This window comes from Carettochelys insculpta, chromosome 9 (genome assembly GCF_033958435.1).
Source record: "Carettochelys insculpta isolate YL-2023 chromosome 9, ASM3395843v1, whole genome shotgun sequence".
NCBI classification, from domain to species: Eukaryota; Metazoa; Chordata; order Testudines; family Carettochelyidae; genus Carettochelys; species Carettochelys insculpta.
Window position 1 is genome coordinate 12,634,744 of NC_134145.1, and position 18,129 is coordinate 12,652,872.

Consider the following 18,129-nt stretch of genomic DNA (forward strand, 5'->3'; position numbering starts at 1 on the left):
GGCCATTGGCTGGCGGTGCCGTCAGTCGGCGGAAGAGCGAGCGCGCCCGCGCGGCGTACCCGGCATGCCCAGCGCTAGGGAAGATGGCGGCCTGTAGTCATTGAGTGCGTGGGAGCCCCCGTCGGGAGCCGAGTATGGCGGCCTTGTGGGGGCCCGTGAGGTCGGCGGCCGGGGCGCTGAGGGCGTGGGGCCCGCCCGGGCCGCACCGCGGCAAGACTGTGCACGCCCCGCGCAGGCCGCTGCCCCGCACGCCATGGACCGTCCGCGGGCCGCCCCCGGGGACGCCGCTGAAGGAGAAGCGGCCGGTGCAGGAGCAGATCCCCGGCCTGGAGCAGGTCACCTACGCGGGCAAGCAGCACTTCGTGCCCTGGCTGAGTCGGCCCCAGTTCCCGCCCTGGGACCGGGGCTGGCACCACCCCCGCCACTCCCCGGGGCCGCGCTACGAGGAGATGCCCCTGTACAAGGAGCGCGTGTGCTATGTGTGCCACCAGCGCTGCAAGATGCTGGAAGGTAGCGCGGGGGAGGGAGCAAGAGGGCCCAGCCCTACCAGGGCAGAGCAGGGTGTTGGGGGGACGGCGCTTACGGCAGCGGCCGTGGGAGAGTCAGGGTCAGTTCTCGGCGAAGGCCGTGCTTGCTTGCGTTACCTTCGGCAGCCTAGTGCGACCCTGTGCCTCACGGCCCCAGCCGGAGGGTGGGGAGAAGATGCTGTTGCTGCCATGTCTGCCCTCACCTTGCTAGTCTAACTATATGAGGTCTTCAGGTGCAACAAGCAATGGGGTCATGGTGGTACTTTGGAGTGGGGTGCAGGGCATGGCTTGATAGAGAGCAGCAGCTGAGGGGCAGCTACAAAATAAGGTAACAACCAGCCACCAGCCTGGAACTAGTCCAGACCTAAAGTGTGTCACATAACCTGACATCTGATTTTTGATTACTTTTACAGGACACAATTACATGAGAGACCTGTGCCTTGCATATAGGGGGTGTGGGTCCTGACCGAAAAAGGAGGTGCAGGGGGTCACAGTATTGCCAGCCTTACTGCTGCATTGCCCTCAGAGCTAAGCAGCCAGTGCATTGTGGCTGTTGGGTGAGTCCCTAGTTCTGAAGACAGAGCTAAACCACCAGCAGCCTAGAAGTCAGGATGGCAATACCATTTTGTGCTATCTTTGTGTGCTAGTGCTGGGAGCATCTCTACCTTCAGAACTGGGCTTCAGGCCAACAGCTGGGAAGGCAGCACCATCACCAGTGCCGAAGTAAGGCTACCAGTACTGCAACCTGCCTACAATAACCTTTTGGGACAGGACCCTTCCAATTACACAACCATAAAAATGTCAAATAGGTGAAATCATGAAATTTGTTTTTCAAAATCTTGTGACTACAAAATTGAGCAGAATGAACTGTGAATGTGGTAGGGCCCTACCTATGACCTTAGGTGGAGGTTGCTGCTTGTACTAAAACTGCTCCCATCAATTAGGCATTGAGTTCGTCAAACTAGCTGTAACCAAACTCGTGGTGGGGTGTGGGACCTGGGCTACCCCAAAATCACTCACACAAAATAATAATGGTGCACTTAGTCATCTAGCATCTAATTTTTCAGGAGAGTGGACCAATCAAAATACTGGATGTTTGTAAGGGGTACAGGGCTGTGCACAGTGGGCTTTTTTTTTTTTTTTTTTTGCTGAGAAGTTCCAGCTACTATGATGACTTAAACAAATATAAAGAAAGATGGGCCAGGGTACAGGGACTCTTTTCCTTGGTTATGGGTGGCAGCACTTAATTTCCACCAAATTCTGCATGCCTCAGAATACAAAATCCCATTAAATTTAACATGAAGTGTAAGATGCAGAGAAATTTTACCTCCTTTGCTGAGCAACAAGTACTCTTATTTTCTTGTAATTCATAAGACAGTATACTAGGATTAAAAATGAGTAGGCAAAATATTTCAAATATCTTTAAAATATTGTATGATGTTAGTCTACATGGTGTTAATGAGCCATACACACTTATTTCAGAAACAGTATGTAAATGAAAGTGGTCAGACTATACATAAAATTAATGTTCCTGATAACTTGGTCATGCTGAGATGTATTCTAGATTAGTGATAGCATAAGTGTTTTAGATCCAATGGCTAAGAGCATTTTTTATATTAATTAGTATCTGGCACTGTTAACACAGCTGAATCTCTTCAATAAATACATTTTGATTTGACTTCAAGGGGTAAAGCAAGCACTGTGGCTAACAAAGACAAAGTTAATAGAAGGCTTACCTCCAAAAGTACTTAGTATTATTGATGAACCAGCCAACCAACTAGAGAATCAGGATGAGAGAGTACAAAATGCAGTCTCCCATGCCCGTGTCTGGCATAACACTGAACTTATTCCCGAGAGAGAGAGTTATTGGTAAGTCCTGAAAAGTTAATGACATTTTTACTTATGATGCTGCCTTTTCAGGACAGCTCTGCTTCAACCAGCCCGTTAACATTGTTTTAACTATTACAAGCAAAACATATTTCCTGTTTGTTTAATGTTACTGGGATGATTTCAGTTTGTATCTGGTTGCCAGTCCTCACATTTTACAGTTGTACCTCTGTGCATATGCAAAACTTGTCTTCATCTTGTGTCAAAATGTTAGTTGGGTTTGTACAAACTTAGTTCTGTTTTATCACATCAGCTGATAGATGTCAGTTGTTTTAATAATAGAAAGTAAATATCACTCGACTTAGCACACGATTGGTATATCAGATGGATTTAAATATTAAACAACTGCATTAAGCATTTGGAAATGTTACATAATTTCATACTGAATGTTTTATAGTTTAAGTGTATTTATGCACTGAAATACATTGTACGTTCTGTATACCTATAACTTTCAAAGTCATTTTGCATCCTATCCTATTAATGCTTGTCTCTCATTCCAAAGCCCTGTACTCTTGGAAGACTTGATACATTTGTGTAGGACAATGGCTAGCAAGTATCCTTCCCTCTGTAAAAGAGTGTTGGCTAGAGACTACAGAGTGGCAGCTACATGGGAGAGAGGTTAGTAACTTGTTATTGGTGACAAATGCTTCTCTTCCCTTGTAACATTGAGAGGGAGTAGAAAAAAAAATACTAGCTTTAAAGCCAAGGAGATGGATAAAGACTAAAAGAAAGCTAACATCTGTGATACCAAGTGCCTCAGAATTAGGGATGTTAAAGAGCCAAAATTTGTGTCTTACTCAGTTAACCAGATACCAGCCCTCCCCCAGCTGTTCAGCATTTAAAAGGCTGAACCAGCAGTCAGGCTGGTTAAGTTTCTATCATCCACCTAGATGCAGAGTGGCAGCAGAGGGTGGAGGTGGGAAGAACCTGATCCCCAGAGTGGGGACAGAAGTTGTGCTATCCTCTGCACCAGCTCAGCCTTTTAAATGCAGAGTGGCAGTGAGCGAAATTGCTTGATGTCAGCACAAGGAGGCATAGAGGCTGAGCTGGCTACTCCCTATGTACTTGGGGAAGGGGGAGTGCAGCATGCACCTGTGACTAATAGGTAATAAACCAATAAGCAGATAGATGCTTATCTGTTAGTTGTCTAATTGGTTATTCTATTACATACATATGCTCCAAAATATCTGTTAGTCTGTGAGGTGCCACAGGACTTCTTGTTGTCTATTACATACCTGCTCAGAATCTTCTAGCTTGAACTAGTGTGTTAGGCATAATTGATGTAAGATGACTGGTCCCTTGACCTCAATAGTTTACAATCTGAACTTTATAGAATATGAACAACATTGCAGGGAGGGGAGACAGATAATGGAGCATGAGGAATATAAGCACTGGTTTCTAAATAACTTTTGTGCATCTGTGTGTGCAGTTGTTCAAGCCACTCAAGGAATACAGGACCAATAAGTATCAAATTGGATAAATAGAAATGTTCTCTAAAACATCTGTTTAGGGGTTGGGGTGGGGAAGATGTCTTGTGGGGAAAAAAATTATTTATGCAGTAATACTGTTGTGACACTTCATGATTGATTATACAGTGGTCAGCCTACAGTTTTAATTTTCCATAGAATATTAAACATTAGCAAATAAGACCTAGGCTATCTTTGAATATATGTTACAGTGCAATTATAGCAGTAGAAAAATAAATCTAAGTAATAAATGTGGTGGTAGATTTATTCTAAATTAAGTATCAGTGTGTAGTCAGTCTTTGATGTAATGTTTGTATGCATTTTTTTTATATATGTATATATAGGGTCATCTCTTCTTCAGGTTCGTGGATTGAATGGAATACTTTTGAATGCCATGAACCCGTTACAGCCAGTAGCCTCAAATGATGAGATTCTGGCTACAGAAAACCACACTCTAGAGCCCTTCTTTCCCATCTTTCCTACAATTGATCTTCAGGAAGTTAATGTATATGAAGAGCGAAACGATACAGGTAAAAGTTGTCTAGAACTTACCTAACCTTAACTTGAATGGTTTACTAGTGGACAGAAGGACAGGACTAAAATCTTTAACTTCCAGATTCCCCTCATGTGCTGAGGTTAGATGGTACATAGTTGTTAGACGATGGACCCAGTTGTCTAGTGCTAATATAGCATATTTTACTTTCAGGGAGGATTGATTTAAATCAATAAAAAAATATCAATTTTCCACTGAGTTCACATTTCTTAAACAACGTTACAAATCTGATCACTAACATACGTTAATTTACAGAGTACAGCATTTTACAACATTTAGGCAGGTATACTTTTTTAGATAATAAAAATCAAATTAGCAAATAGTACATATTTACCTGTGTCAAGTTGCAGATGCAGCAGCAGCACATTAATAAGTACTAAGTTGCAAACATAATAGCATTTGTTTTATTAAACGAGACCCTATGTTACATAAATTTAACATTTGCAATTGCAGCAGTCAGTTGAGAACTGAGTGCTATCCGTAAACCTTAATTTTCAAATTTTATTTATTCTGACAAGTCCTCAGAAGACTGTGTATAGTGTCCTTAAAACTTCTGCAACTAGCTCTCTTCTTCCCCATTCCCACTGCTATTTTGATTCGTAGACTGAAAACAAGTACAAATTTTCATGTTTTTTTCCATTCCCAGTCAGTGAGATTTATGTGCATAACACCAAATGATGGATATTCTCTGTGCCTGCATAGGAAGCTACTGCTGTGAAAAGTTGGCTTAGCAACTGATAACTGTTTCAAGATGCCTGCCTTAATTCATTTTATGAAAATTTAAGTGTAGTTGTAACATTTGAGATTTCATTATTTTTAAATTAGAAATTTAGTATTTTATTGCTGACTTTTAAAAAAATCAAAATACTTAAATCAAAAGAATCCATTGTCTTACTGTTAAAGCCTTGATTTTTATCCATTCTGCTTGCTTGTTCAGTGATAAGTCTCACCTGATTTAATAATTACTGAAGAGATTAAATACAAGACTAACTTTGTACTAAACAGAGAGGTAGGAGATCTGAAGAAGTGGGTCTGCCCCACGAAAGCTCGTCACCTAACAAATTATTTCATTAGTCTTTAAGTGCTATGTTTCCTTTTTTCGTTTTGTACTAAGCTTTTTTTTAATCTCATGGACCTGAAATTTAGGTTTTAGAGAGGGTTATCCCTACCCTCACGCTCACACACTGTTCTTCGTGGAATCAGCTAATCTTCGTCCAACCCGATTTAGACCAGAACAACTCCGGGCTAAAATGCTCATGTTTGCTTTTGGCAACGCACTGGCAAAGGCCAAGATTCTGTATGGGGTACGTATGGAAATGACCATTTCACCTCACTACTATAATAGAAGTCATTGTTCATGGAGGCTGTTGTAATATTATCTGAAGGTGCAGTACAGTCTGTGGTTGGAGATGAATAAATTGCAAGACAGCACTAAAGAGTTTTGCTCAGGTATACAAAATTGAAAATGGTGCAATGATCTCACACTGGGATTAGTAGGTAGATTATTGAAATATGTATTACCTGCACTTTACTGTACAGATAAGAGGTATCTGTTGCTGATCTTTAGTTTAGGTGCTTGTTTTCCAAGCTTTCCTACACTATCCCATCCTTGTGCCATAGTCCTAACTTAAAAGTATCAATGCTAGGTGGGAGTGGGTAGCATTATAGTTGAAATTTCCAAGCAGGATGGCCACAAATGTCGACTTCTTGTGATGTGGACACTTCTTCATTTGAAACTGGAGTGAAGCTCTTTAAAGTATTTCATAGGCCAATAAACAGGCACTAGATAGCAATGACTTAGTCACTAATGACCTGGATTAAAATGGAACTGGTGACCTTGAGGTGAAAGCCTGTGAAGTCTAAGTCAAGTCTGATTTTACGATATTTTGAAGTCTGCCATATCAACTAGTGACCTCATAGCCCAGAAATTTATAGTTAACCTTTACAGGTGTGTTCTAATTAAGATGATGGCCAGTTCAGAGTAACAGCTTGTTAGACCAGTAGCAATTATTTTTGTGTATTCATGAAAAAGTAGAAGAGTAGAGTTAAGAATAGACTGGCAAAGGGTAGAAAACAGTTGAAGCAACTGTCTTGGCTGCGGCTGAAGTGAAAAACTAGAATATTCATGTAATCCACTATAAATTTATGGTCCACTGCTATTTGAAAGAGAAATGTAATTAAAATACAAAATTCAAAGCCTGTTTGGATAGAGTAACTTTCTGGGTAAGAACCTGTTAAAGTCTTATCTTTAAGCCGAATGATAATTGTTGATTCTGCATCTTCTCATCCAGTACCTGTTGTAACTCTCTCTCCTCTTTCTCCCCCCTAGAATGATCCCAAAGTTTTAGAGCACCCAGTTGTAGTACAAAGCATTGGTACAGAGGGACGTATCTTCCAGTTCATGGTGTTTCAGTTAAATACAACGGACTTGGTCTCTAGCGATGGTGTTAAAAACCTTGTCTGGATTGATTCTGATCAGTATATGTATGACTACATCAGATATCGTCCAGGCTTATACAAAAAAGTTGTCAAGGTAAGTTTACAGGCTTGAGAGAACTTGTTTACTCACCAGAATTAGTTATTGGAAATCCTACCCCTTTGTGTATATATTTGAACTTTTGAGAACATGCACAGATAGTTAGGACAATAGGCTGTTTAGTTCTGACTATAACTTTGGTGCTCCATTGTGAATGCTTCTAGTGTTGTGCAACGGTCAGGACTGTGTGTGTGAGAGAGAGAGTGTGTAAGGTGTATTCAGCTACATAAAAAGTTAAATTGCAAGGACGGGACAACTTCGGTATATATACAGTTTCATTATATGCTTATTTAAAAAGCTATTCTCCAGTGAAGTAACTAAGAAAATATACGCCTGTATGCAATTGTCAGCTTCAATATAAAGTAAACGGAATATTATCCAATTAGATTAATACCAGTGGAAAAACAATCAAACCCACTTGTCTTCAAGTATAATGAAAGATAGTTGCTTGGCTAAGTATCAGTTCATTACAAATTGAATATCTATGTCTTTTCTCTGTAGCTTCCTCCTGGAATATACGGCTATCGACCTGACGTATTCAAGAAGTTTCTGGCACTGTATTTGCATGGAGCCGTGTAAAATTCGACTCATATCAAATCCTTTGTTTGCTTTCTGCTATTCATCAGAAAATTGTACAGCTAAACAAATGGGATAGTATATTGCTCTGAAATAGTTATTTAAGGGTTTAAAAACTAATATTTGAAATTAGACTTTTTTTCAAGAATGTGCTTTTGAATAGAAGCTTTCATTTCAATAGTTTAACTGTACCACTACTTCATTGTACATATGAACTCAGTGAGACTTACCCAGTATTCCACCATCAGCAAAAGGGATATGCAAACCATTCATTTTTCCATTGGTAGGCGCAGATGCTAGCTGTAGCAGCTGGCAGAGCAAAAATCCAGGTAGAGCAGAATCTTAGCACAGAATGTGTTGAGCAGGTAACTGTCTCCAAAGCAAACAGCACAACAGTTAACTACTAGGTTGCATTTTGTAGACAATACATCCCATAAAGACTTGAGAGTGTGGGCCTTCACAATCACCACACTTTGATTTTATTTCCCATATGGTTTTAATAACCTGTTGCTGAGCTTTTAATTAGTGACTTTAGAATATGAACTTATTGCCATCAAAATAAGAGTTTTTCTATAGGCAGGGAAGTGAAATTCTTCAGGGCAAAATGACTGGTAAAGAGCCTTGTAAGCCTGCCATGGATGGAAAGTGAACTCGCTCAGAAGTGAAGACACAGAGGCTGGCTTTTCTCAGAAATATACCCAGTCTGTGCCACACACACACTGCAGCCCACACAGCGTCATGACAGCTGTCTCCCCCATGTTAAGTATTTCTTTTTCACACTTAGTCTCTCTGTAGCCCCCAACCCCACCCCTTCTGGGGGTGCCTAGAGCTGACCTGTGACCAGTACCAAAATTCATGGCATGGCCTCCTCTTTGAAAAGTGCCTGCTCCTGTTCTATAGCTAATAGTTACAGGGAGTTGGGGGAGACGAGCAGGATTGAGCCCCTAAGTTTGAGCTCAGGTGGACAGCTTGAGTGGGTCTGTGCTGGAGCGGCAAGGGCCACACAGTGTTTTAGCACCTGAGCTCGTCAGTCCACACAGGGTTGGAAACTCAATCCCAGGTCCACTGTAGACATATTGGGGTGCTACTGTAGTAATTGGCCTCAGAACCACACTTCAAGGAGGGTGTTAACTCATCTGACCCCCCCCTTTATTAAAAAGATCCAAAAACATGCCTTAAAGAACAGACGAGTCCAGTCTGTTTAGCTTAACAAAGAAAAGGTTAAGTGTGCTGTGATTTACAATTTAAGTACCTATAGAGAAAACACATTTAATAATATGCTCTTCAACATGCTGATAAAGGGAGGAAAATCCAATGGATGCAAAACAAATTCAGGCGAGGAATAAGGTGTAAATTTTTAACAGGGAAGGTAATTCTGCAGTGGAACCATTTATAATGGGTTGTGGTGAATTGTGTCATGGAGAATCTTAGAAAAAAATCCAGTTGGAATTTTAACAATTGCTGTAGGAATTATTTTGGGAAAGTTCTGGGGCTTGTTATGCAAGAAATCAGAATGGATTGTCAATGCTACCTTCAAGTCTTGAAAAGCATAAATTTTTACCCTGCAGACACTTATGAATTTAAACTCTACCTTCGGATCAGTCATTTGTAACTGAAGGCAAAAGAGGTTGGATTGGCTGTGGCCCATAGGTAAGCGTTTTCTCACTCTGTGTTCCAGGTCCTCAGGACATAGGAGCTAGCAATAACTTGCACTATTTTTCAGGCATACTGTTGAATTGGTGAGCATCCTAGGGCCTCAAATCTGATACCAGTCTCTGCTTCCTTATCTCAGCTGATGTGCTGGCTAAAAACCTCCTAGGTGGTCTTTTAATAGGAAGCATTAGAGAGCCTTAGCCCCCTACTCAAGCTGTTTCACTAGTCAAATTCTGGATCAGCAGGAGTACCCAATAAATCCTGGGGACAGCTTCCATAGAAAATCAAGCTGAGAAATTCAGTATGCAAGGGCAAATGCTAAGGGGGGAAAAAATCAACTGATGTACCACATTTATCTAGATTATATTAATTCTGCTTGCCCAAGAGATGAATAGCTCATCTATTCGAATTGTGTTGGAATCTATTCTTTGCATATAATTACATAGGAATAAATCTGGATTAATAGCTGTACAAAAACTGTAGTGCTTGTCAGGTGCCAACGTTCTACAGCTCCAGTTCAGTCAGGCATTGGCTGTGTCACATGGCTCTCAGAACAATTAAAAGTAGTTGCCCTAGAATAGGTCAAGCCAATGGCCTACTTCCTTAGGTTCCTTTCCAGACTAGGCATCAGGCACTGCAGAGGAAACATCTCCCAGGAACCTCCATGAAAGTAGTTCCCTCCATTCCTGCTCTAGGTGCTGTCTTACCCTTGAGGAACTACTTTTGATCCTAGTTACAGTCTGAAAACAGCCAGTTGTAATAATGATGCAGCAGGAAGTTGTGAGACATGTCACCCGTGGCAGTGTCTCCCCTGCAACTGGGAGAATAACTGCTGCACCGTGATTTAGGCTACAGCATAAAGACTTGTGAGGAATGCACCACCACCTTTCAGCATGGCCCAGGCTGTGCACATCAATAGTTACGGAGTAGAAGTAAGCTCCCAGCAGCGCTTAGCAATGGGCTTTACTGAGGCAGCCCTTAGAGCAGCACCCTTCCTGGCTTTTTCCACTGATGCTTTAGAGACTCCCTCTTCTCTGCTTCTGTGGTGAATGTTGGGCCCAACCCTCCTGTGCCACCCCACCCAAATCAGCTTGGCACACCCTAACCAAGAGTGCTACTCACTGCTCCACACACCAGTCTGACAGCAGCGAGCCAGGCCCAGGGTTCCAAGGCTACGTCTACACGTGCCCCAAACTTCGAAATGGCCATGCAAATGGCCATTTCGAAGTTTACTAATGAAGCGCTGAAATGCATATTCAGCGCTTCATTAGCATGCGGGCGGCAGCCGCGCTTCGAAATTGACGCTCCTTGCCGCCGCGCGGTGCGTCCAAACGGGGCTCCTTTTCGAAAGGACGCCGCCTACTTTGAAGTCCCCTTATTCCCATGAGCTCATGGGAATAAGGGGACTTCGAAGTAGGCAGCATCCTTTCGAAAAGGAGCCCCATCTGGACGCGCCGCGCGGCGGCAAGGAGCGTCAATTTCGAAGCGCGGCTGCCGCCCGCATGCTAATGAAGCGCTGAATATGCATTTCAGCGCTTCATTAGTAAACTTCGAAATGGCCATTTGCATGGCCATTTCGAAGTTTGGGGCACGTGTAGACACAGCCCAAATGTCCCAAGCATTACTCTGGGTTCATTCATGCGTACAGAAGTGGGAAGTAGGCAGGGCAGCATTACACAGCCACCCAGCAAGGAGCCTGGATTCCCACCAACTCAACAGGAGCTTTAGGCTATGTCTAGACTGCAGGCTTCTGTTGGCAAGACTGCTGTTGGAAGTTTTGTCAACAGAGCACACATCCGACTTTGGGTCTCTCAGAGGAGATGAACTAGGCAGGAGCGTTCTGTGGACATCTTGGGCACCTCGTTCCGCAAGTAAGAAGGGATGTTTCCACAGAGGGTTCCCCCTCCACCTCCCCGCAACCTTTGGCCCCATGTGGATGGGCCAAATGTCAGAAAAGCTTGTCCAGACAGTTCCCAGCAACTGAAACAGCCTTAAAGTTCACACATGTAGGAAGGGGCCCACAGGCGAAGTGGGGGGGGACCAGAAAAACAAGCGTTTGGGTTGCTTCCCCACTGGCTCCCTCACAGCTGGGTAGGTGGTAGCTGGCAGGGCCAAGGGGGTTAGTGCAGTAAGCTGTAGCTGTGAAAAGGTGGTCTCCCTGCCACCCCAAACAAAGCCCTTCACCTGTTTGTGGTATTTGGGAACAGCCTCTTCTCATACACTGGCCATTTAGAATCTGGCGTTAAGTTAGAGTTGCCTTTGCCGGGTGGTGAAAGTGTTCAAACACAAGGCAGGTTTATGTACATATACCTTTAGGGCTCTCAATATCAGACCAGCTCCACTGCTCAGGACTGCTGCTTGCAGGAGTGACGACAAGGTAAGTGAGATGGAGCAGTTCAAGTGAAATTCAGACACATGCCTGGGGAGACCAAGTTAGGGGTGAGAGAAAAGAGAAGGACAACTTGGAAAGACAGTAGAAAGATCAATGGCCCATAGCTTCCATAGGAGGAACATGAACACCAAATTAAGGTCACAAGAAGCTCTAGGGTCCATTTTACAAAAAACATGCCATGCTGTAGAGCACAGTCCCACTGGTTAATAGAACAGCTTCGAGCACAGCTCACCCTCACCTTTGCAAGCCAGGGAAGCAAAGACAGCTTTCTTTGCATGAGCTTTGTTCTGGTGAACATGCTTTGAAATCTAGCACAGAAAGTGCCTGAAGCATGTAAAGCCGATCTCTGGGGTTGACACTCAGCTAAATATAGGCAGTAGTGGCATGTCTGGCATTGTAGTAAGATTGTAGAGGCTCCCTGGAGGAACACGCTGTCACAGATGGGCCATCAGTAGAAGCTGGACTGGCTTTGAACAGAGCAGACTCAGCACTGGAGCCTGAGACCTGGCTAGGGTTTGAGAGTGTGTCCTATGTAGGTACAAGAAGGCATGTGTGTCTGAATTTCACTTGAACATACGCGGTGACTATCATAGTATTTGCAACATGCTCTTGCTAGCCCCTTGTTTCCCTCTCTTGTGAGCAGAGACAAAATATACCCTCCTCCTCCTCCTTCAATTGCTGCAGTGCTGTGACAATTCTAAGGCTGGCCCCCGCAGGGACCAGCCAGAGTGTTTTGTGACAGGCTTTTCAAGCAGCTCCCACTCATTGATCTCCTGTCTGTACTGTTTCAACAGGTATTCAGGGCTTAGATAAAACATTTCTTGTGATGATGCCCTCATACTGTGCAAGGGGAGAGTTGTTTCTCAAACAATATGTTCCATTGAAGTGTGCCTGGTATAAAATCAAACTCTACAGGCTACTCTCTATAGTGCTACCAAGTCAACTCAGTACTCACCTGGAACCCCTGCTTGCACATCTCCTCCTCTTGCATTTAAATAAGGGAGATGCAGGTGGCAGGAAATGGGCCCTAGGCTGGGTCCCAGAGATCATTCCTTTGTGGAAGTTGGCAGTTTCTTATTGCTGTATTTTAGTAAATTAGTACAGAATCCCACAGGGGAGCTTCCTCTGTACTCCTGCTCTTAAAATGCAAGAAAACCACAGGTAAGGGCTGTTACCAGTGTTCCCTGTGAGTTGAGCACACGGGCAGCCAGCCAGGAGAGATTCAGGTGCTGCCCAGCTGATTAGCAGCGTTCCTGCTCCCGACCAAAATGGACATCATCATGCATTTCATGGTGGTACACCTCTGCATATGACTTGGTGCACAAAAAGTTTATTCCACCCAGAGGCAGAAAAAATTAGAGGGAACAGTGGCTGTTACTCCTCTATTTTGTCAGCTGAGCAGGGTCATGCCTGGAAGAGCACGCATTTGGAAGCATGCAAAGCACTAGAAAAACCTACTATTGAACGGAGTGGATCTGCTCCATGCATAATATACAGTTCGGAAGAACGTTACCCTGCACTAACATGCAGGAGACCTCAAGGAGCTCCTGGCAGCAGTGAAAGCTAGGAAATATTGTGCTCACCTCTCAGGCATGGGCACCATGCCAAAGTTTGAAGGATCGCCCTGACTGCAGCAGCCTGGACCTAGAACCTACAGCACAGTTCTTCCCCCACCCCCACTACATGAACTCACCCAGCCAGGGATCTCAAAGTCAAGCTGCTCGTAAGGGGCATGAGTCTCTTCTGCTCATCTGTCAGCTCCCAGTCTTCTGTGAGCTGGAAGCTAAATTCCTAGGCAGCACCAAGGACAGAATTAAAACTGTAAGCCAACTTTAAGTCTGCAGAGAATGTAAAAGCACAAACAAAAACCAGCACTTCTCCCATCTCTGCAAGAGCAGGGGTAGGTAGATAAAAAGCAATGATAAATAAGAATCATTTCAAATTAAATACAATTTAAATTAATGCATTTTTCCTTTTAAAATACAAATACATTTAAAAGGAAATCTGAACTGGTAACATGATTTAAGGCCTCAATTTACTATAATTAATTACAATATTTGCAGTTAATAAAAGCAATACTCAAGCAGTATATATTTGCTGCCAAAAGTTTTAAAGAAAAAATCAGACCGTGTAACAAGTGGAAGGCTCTGGCTGTAGTCCTGGAAACAGTTTTTGACGCTAAATCAGTTTGACGCTAAATCAGTTTTTGATAACAGTCGACTCTTCAGCTGGTAGAGTATGTTTTCATTCCAGTTTATTCAGCTAGTTCATTTTGATGACTAGTTCGTTCAAAGTCAAGAAACTGATTGGGAGTCAATAGACAAAAGCTTGTTTTCCTCTTCCAATCTCTAAATAAATACTAGATGTGAGAATATTTTAAAATCCTGAAGGATATGGTGACCACAAATCAAATCAGTTCAATCTGCCAAGTACTGTTAGTCCTTCCTTTGTTTAATAAGCCCTTTTTAAATGAGAAACCTGCTTTGATAAACACTCATTTTTCTTGTATGCGGCACGTTTGATATTTTAAAATTGTTCTTAGCTAAACAAAACCATTGTTGTGCATTTTTAACTTAATTCCAATTTCCATCCAAACAAGGCTTGACTATAAATCACAAATAAAAAGATTGATTTTTGTAAATAGGAAATGCTGAATTATGCATTGCTTAACAAAATACATAAAAATCAACAATGGTCAAATTCATACCATTCTATACCGGAAACCACTACTCTTATCTATGTGCCTCCAGCTTCTATCCAGGACCCACCACAGGATCCACCGTTTACAGTCAAGCCCTAAGATACAGCTGTACCTGCTCCAATCTCACTGACAGAGATAAACTACAAGATTGCTATCATGCATCTGTAAAACTTAATTACCCACCAGAAGAAGTAAAGAAGCTGATTGACAGGGCCAGACAAATACCCACAAGCCACTTACATCATGATAGACCCAGGAAGATAAACAGAACACCATTTGTCATCACCTATGACCCTCAGCTTAAGCCCCTCCAGTACATCATTGACAATCAACAATCTACACTGGAACATATTCCCTCACTTTCACAGGCCCTAGGGACCTGGGGCTGTGCCTGGCAGAGTGAGATTTGGAAAAATTATAAATAGATAAGACATTATCCTTCCCAAGCATAACAATGCCAACATAGACAGCAAGAGTGTGAATTTCACCAGCAGGCCCCCTTCCAGGGCATTTGGTGTACCTTACACCTCAGGAAAGTAGAGCTGGGAGGTGCAATTTCCAGCTTGAGGAGAGATGCCCACACTAGCTCTGATTGAGACACCATGCTAAATATTGCTTGCACCACTGCAGCTCTGGTCTGTCAGAAGGCTCGCAAGCTTCACTTGGATCCCATCCGAGACCATGAGTACATGGCCCCTCCTGCCACAGCTACTCCACAATTTTCAGTGGGCTAGCTCAATGAAAGCACATGCAGATGTGTCTCCTGAAAAGCTGCAGGTCTCACCTTCCTGCTGGGGTGGAGATACACCCCTAAACTTGATCAGGCAGGCCTCATCTTCCACAGCCATGGTAGAGGTTAATGGGATGCAACTACGGGAGAAAGGATGCCCAGGTCTCCATTTTGCATAATTCACAGAGAAGAGCATTTTTGAGTCTTAGACACAGGTGTTGCAGGAGAATGCCCAGATATGACAGTGCGGAGGGGCCCTGGAGGGACCTCTTTACACCAAGCAGTGATGGCCTCTGCAACACGTTCTTAAATCTGATAAACCACTGAAGGTTTACAGGCACAGTAGCCATGGTAAGCCCCCACTAAAGACTGATCAATCACCATAGATATGGCCAAAGATATGCGTAAGCCACCACCCCAATTTCAAAGTTACGTTTGAGGATGGTATTCTGCTTTTAAGTAGACTCGTGCAGAAGTGTCTGCGTATGTCTACACAGCAAAGTTATTTCAAAATAACAGACTTCATTTCAAAATACTTCGGTAGCATCTACACAACGCAACTGCTATTTCAAAATCATTTCAAAATAGCAGTTGGCTTATTTCGAAATTGGTAAACCTGCTGTCCTATGGAATAGCGCCTATTTGAAGTAGGGGGCTGTGTAGATGGGGAATAGCGCCTCTTTTGAAATAAGCCAAAATGTGCCCAATGGCTTTATTTCAAAAACAGACTCTATTGTGTGTAGATGCTGTATTTCAAAATAGCAGAGGGCGATTTTGAAATGCATTTTGTGTGGAGCAGTATTATTTCAAAACGAGCTCTTCCAGAACAGACCGACCCTATACGTCAGAAGGAGGTGCTGAAGAAGAGACAGTTTTAACGGCGTTGAAGAAAGGTCACAATAATTATTCTCAAATCTGCTCCATACGGATCTGACTTGCCAAGGTTCTCCAGATACACAGAATTCTCTTCATACTTGATCCAGCTCTGCGGTATCAGAGCAAAGGGAGTGAGACTGCCTCGCCCAAGTGGAAACGAGAGATTTCTAGAGGGAGCGTAATAAGGAACAGGCTGATGGAAAGCCAGGTGGCACAACACACTGCAATGCCCTGTCTCTCCTGGCTAAACGGGACCACCTGGAAGGTGCTTGAACTCCTTCATCACTGGGGATTCAGGAATGAGGTGTGGAAAGCAGCAGCTGGAGAGGAAAGTAGGAACAGCAGTACCAGGCACGAGGCCCCTGGACAGCAGCCGGCTGGCTTGCTGTTCTGGCAGCTGTACTTAGCTGGCACAGGGAAGAATCTGCAGGCTGGCTATTTTGGGGGAGGGGCCCCAAGCCAAGGAGCTACAGAACCAGCTGTCTAAATGAGCCGTTCCCAAAGGGCCATTAATGTGGTGTGCTGGGATTAGAGGATTAGCAGAGAGGAATTTGACACCTTCCTTGGGGTTTCACAAAGAGCATCAGTGACTTCATTTAGATCTGGGACAGGCCCTCACACAGACAAAGAGAAGGCTTAGTCAGAACTTTGGCTTGTCAACTGCTGTTTTAAAAAAAAATACAAAACAGCAACTCTCTCCAAGGTGGGCATCCATCTTGCTTCTTCAAGCTCTTGCACCCTCACTGGCTTCAGGCCTTAAGCAATCCAGGGAAAGAGGTATAAGACCACATAAAAGTATCTGGGTTTCTCTTTGAAGCAGGGCCCAGTAGGTGCCAGGGACTCTGCTGCGAATAGTATAGGTCAGATGAAGTGATGGAGGAAGGTTCAGCTGTGGGAGGGCAACCTCTGGGGGCTCCTTCACCAAAAGATTTTACAACCAGAATCTGAAAGTCATTTCTCCTCAGTGAGGAGCCATCAGAACAGCTTTGGATTTAGTAATCTAAACATGGTGATCGACTGAAGCAGCCTGGACATCTTGGATCCTGGCGGCAATGGAGGAGTCAGACCAATGCTCCTTACTTTCTGAACATACAGGAAGCTGGGGTGGGGGGAGCTGAGGGGATGATCTTGTCAAATGGCTAGTGCCCAAAAATCACAGAATACTCATGAGTCCTCTTACCCTCTGGTTGCTGGGGGATGGGCTTGTTTTCAGTTATCCCCGTCAATACCGTCAGCCCACTGCAGAGGCTCGGAGAAGTTCAGCCTTCAGATTGACAGCCCTTAAAGAAGAGACGCACAGTCTAAGGGTATTAAGGAATGGTGGGTTTCTGGTGTGAAGAAGCTCATCCATTATACCATAACTAGTGGTGAAATGGAAAAGGGAGAGAGCTCTTCCTACAGTTAACCCCGCCTTACCCTTCCAGCTCTGGAAGGGTGGCAGCCATCTTAAGAACACGCTACCACTATCAGCAATTCATCTTCCACAAGTCAGTTTGGCCCACAACCTCAGACCAGGTGGCCACGTCTGCTTGAACAGTCTCTTGTGATAGCTTCCTGCCTTTTCCCGGCATGAAGGAAGGAGACAGATGCCTTGTGTGGAACAGTGAAGGCTGAAACAAGCACTGCCACCAAAAACAGCTTTCATTAAGCAGGGTGGGATATGGGACAGGTACCTGCTTTCACATGGCTTCACCACTATCAAGGCCACATGAATAAGAACAGCTGAACCCACACCATGATACACATGTCTAGAGTGGGTGAGGAAAAAACCTCTGTGCATGTGGCCCATAACAGCAGTGAAACTACATGGACATTGACCTCCAGACAGTGAATATTGATACAAACAGCTCATGACATGACCATGAGGCCCAGCCCATTGTCACAAGTGTAATGATAAAGCTGATTTGCAGCCAGTCTTCTTCCAAGATGCAACCCCACCCACAGCAGGACCCACGCACTCTCTCATATGGACACTCAGGAAGAGAGTAAAATCAAGGTACTGCACGAACTGGGCACGACTTCTCCCAAGTCTTCAGCCAATGCAGCAGGTTCTCCAGGGCTGGAAAAAGCAGTGGAGACCTCAGAACAGGTGGCTGCTTTTGTGCAGTTTATCCTTGCCAACTAGGTTGAGGAAAGACACTTCCGCATGAGGGCCAGCTCCTCAGTGTGCTTCAGTCAGTGTAAAGAGAAAAATAGAAGACTTTCACTAACTCACATGACGTCCAGCCAGTT

At 43.9% G+C, this 18,129-nt stretch overlaps 1 protein-coding gene across 1 annotated transcript; it reads left to right on the forward strand.

Moving 5' to 3' along the window:
• The first annotated feature begins 58 nt into the window (after positions 1 to 58).
• MRPL37 (mitochondrial ribosomal protein L37) lies at positions 59 to 9,672 on the forward strand. Its single transcript, XM_075003253.1, has 7 exons — positions 59 to 510; positions 2,213 to 2,396; positions 2,917 to 3,032; positions 4,225 to 4,410; positions 5,580 to 5,737; positions 6,763 to 6,966; positions 7,471 to 9,672. The coding sequence occupies exons 1-7, from the start codon at positions 135 to 137 to the stop codon at positions 7,546 to 7,548; spliced, it is 1,302 nt and encodes a 433-aa protein (XP_074859354.1). The 5' UTR covers positions 59 to 134; the 3' UTR covers positions 7,549 to 9,672.
• Positions 9,673 to 18,129: the final 8,457 nt, after the last annotated feature.

Coding starts and splice junctions, on each gene's coding strand:
- MRPL37 (XM_075003253.1), top strand. CDS start 135: ATGGCGGCCTTGTGGGGGCCCGTGAGGTCGGCGGCCGGGGCGCTGAGG. Junction 2,397..2,916: donor CCCGAGAGAGAGAGTTATTG/GTAAGTCCTGAA, acceptor CTCATTCCAAAG/CCCTGTACTCTTGGAAGACT. Junction 5,738..6,762: donor AGGCCAAGATTCTGTATGGG/GTACGTATGGAA, acceptor TCTCCCCCCTAG/AATGATCCCAAAGTTTTAGA.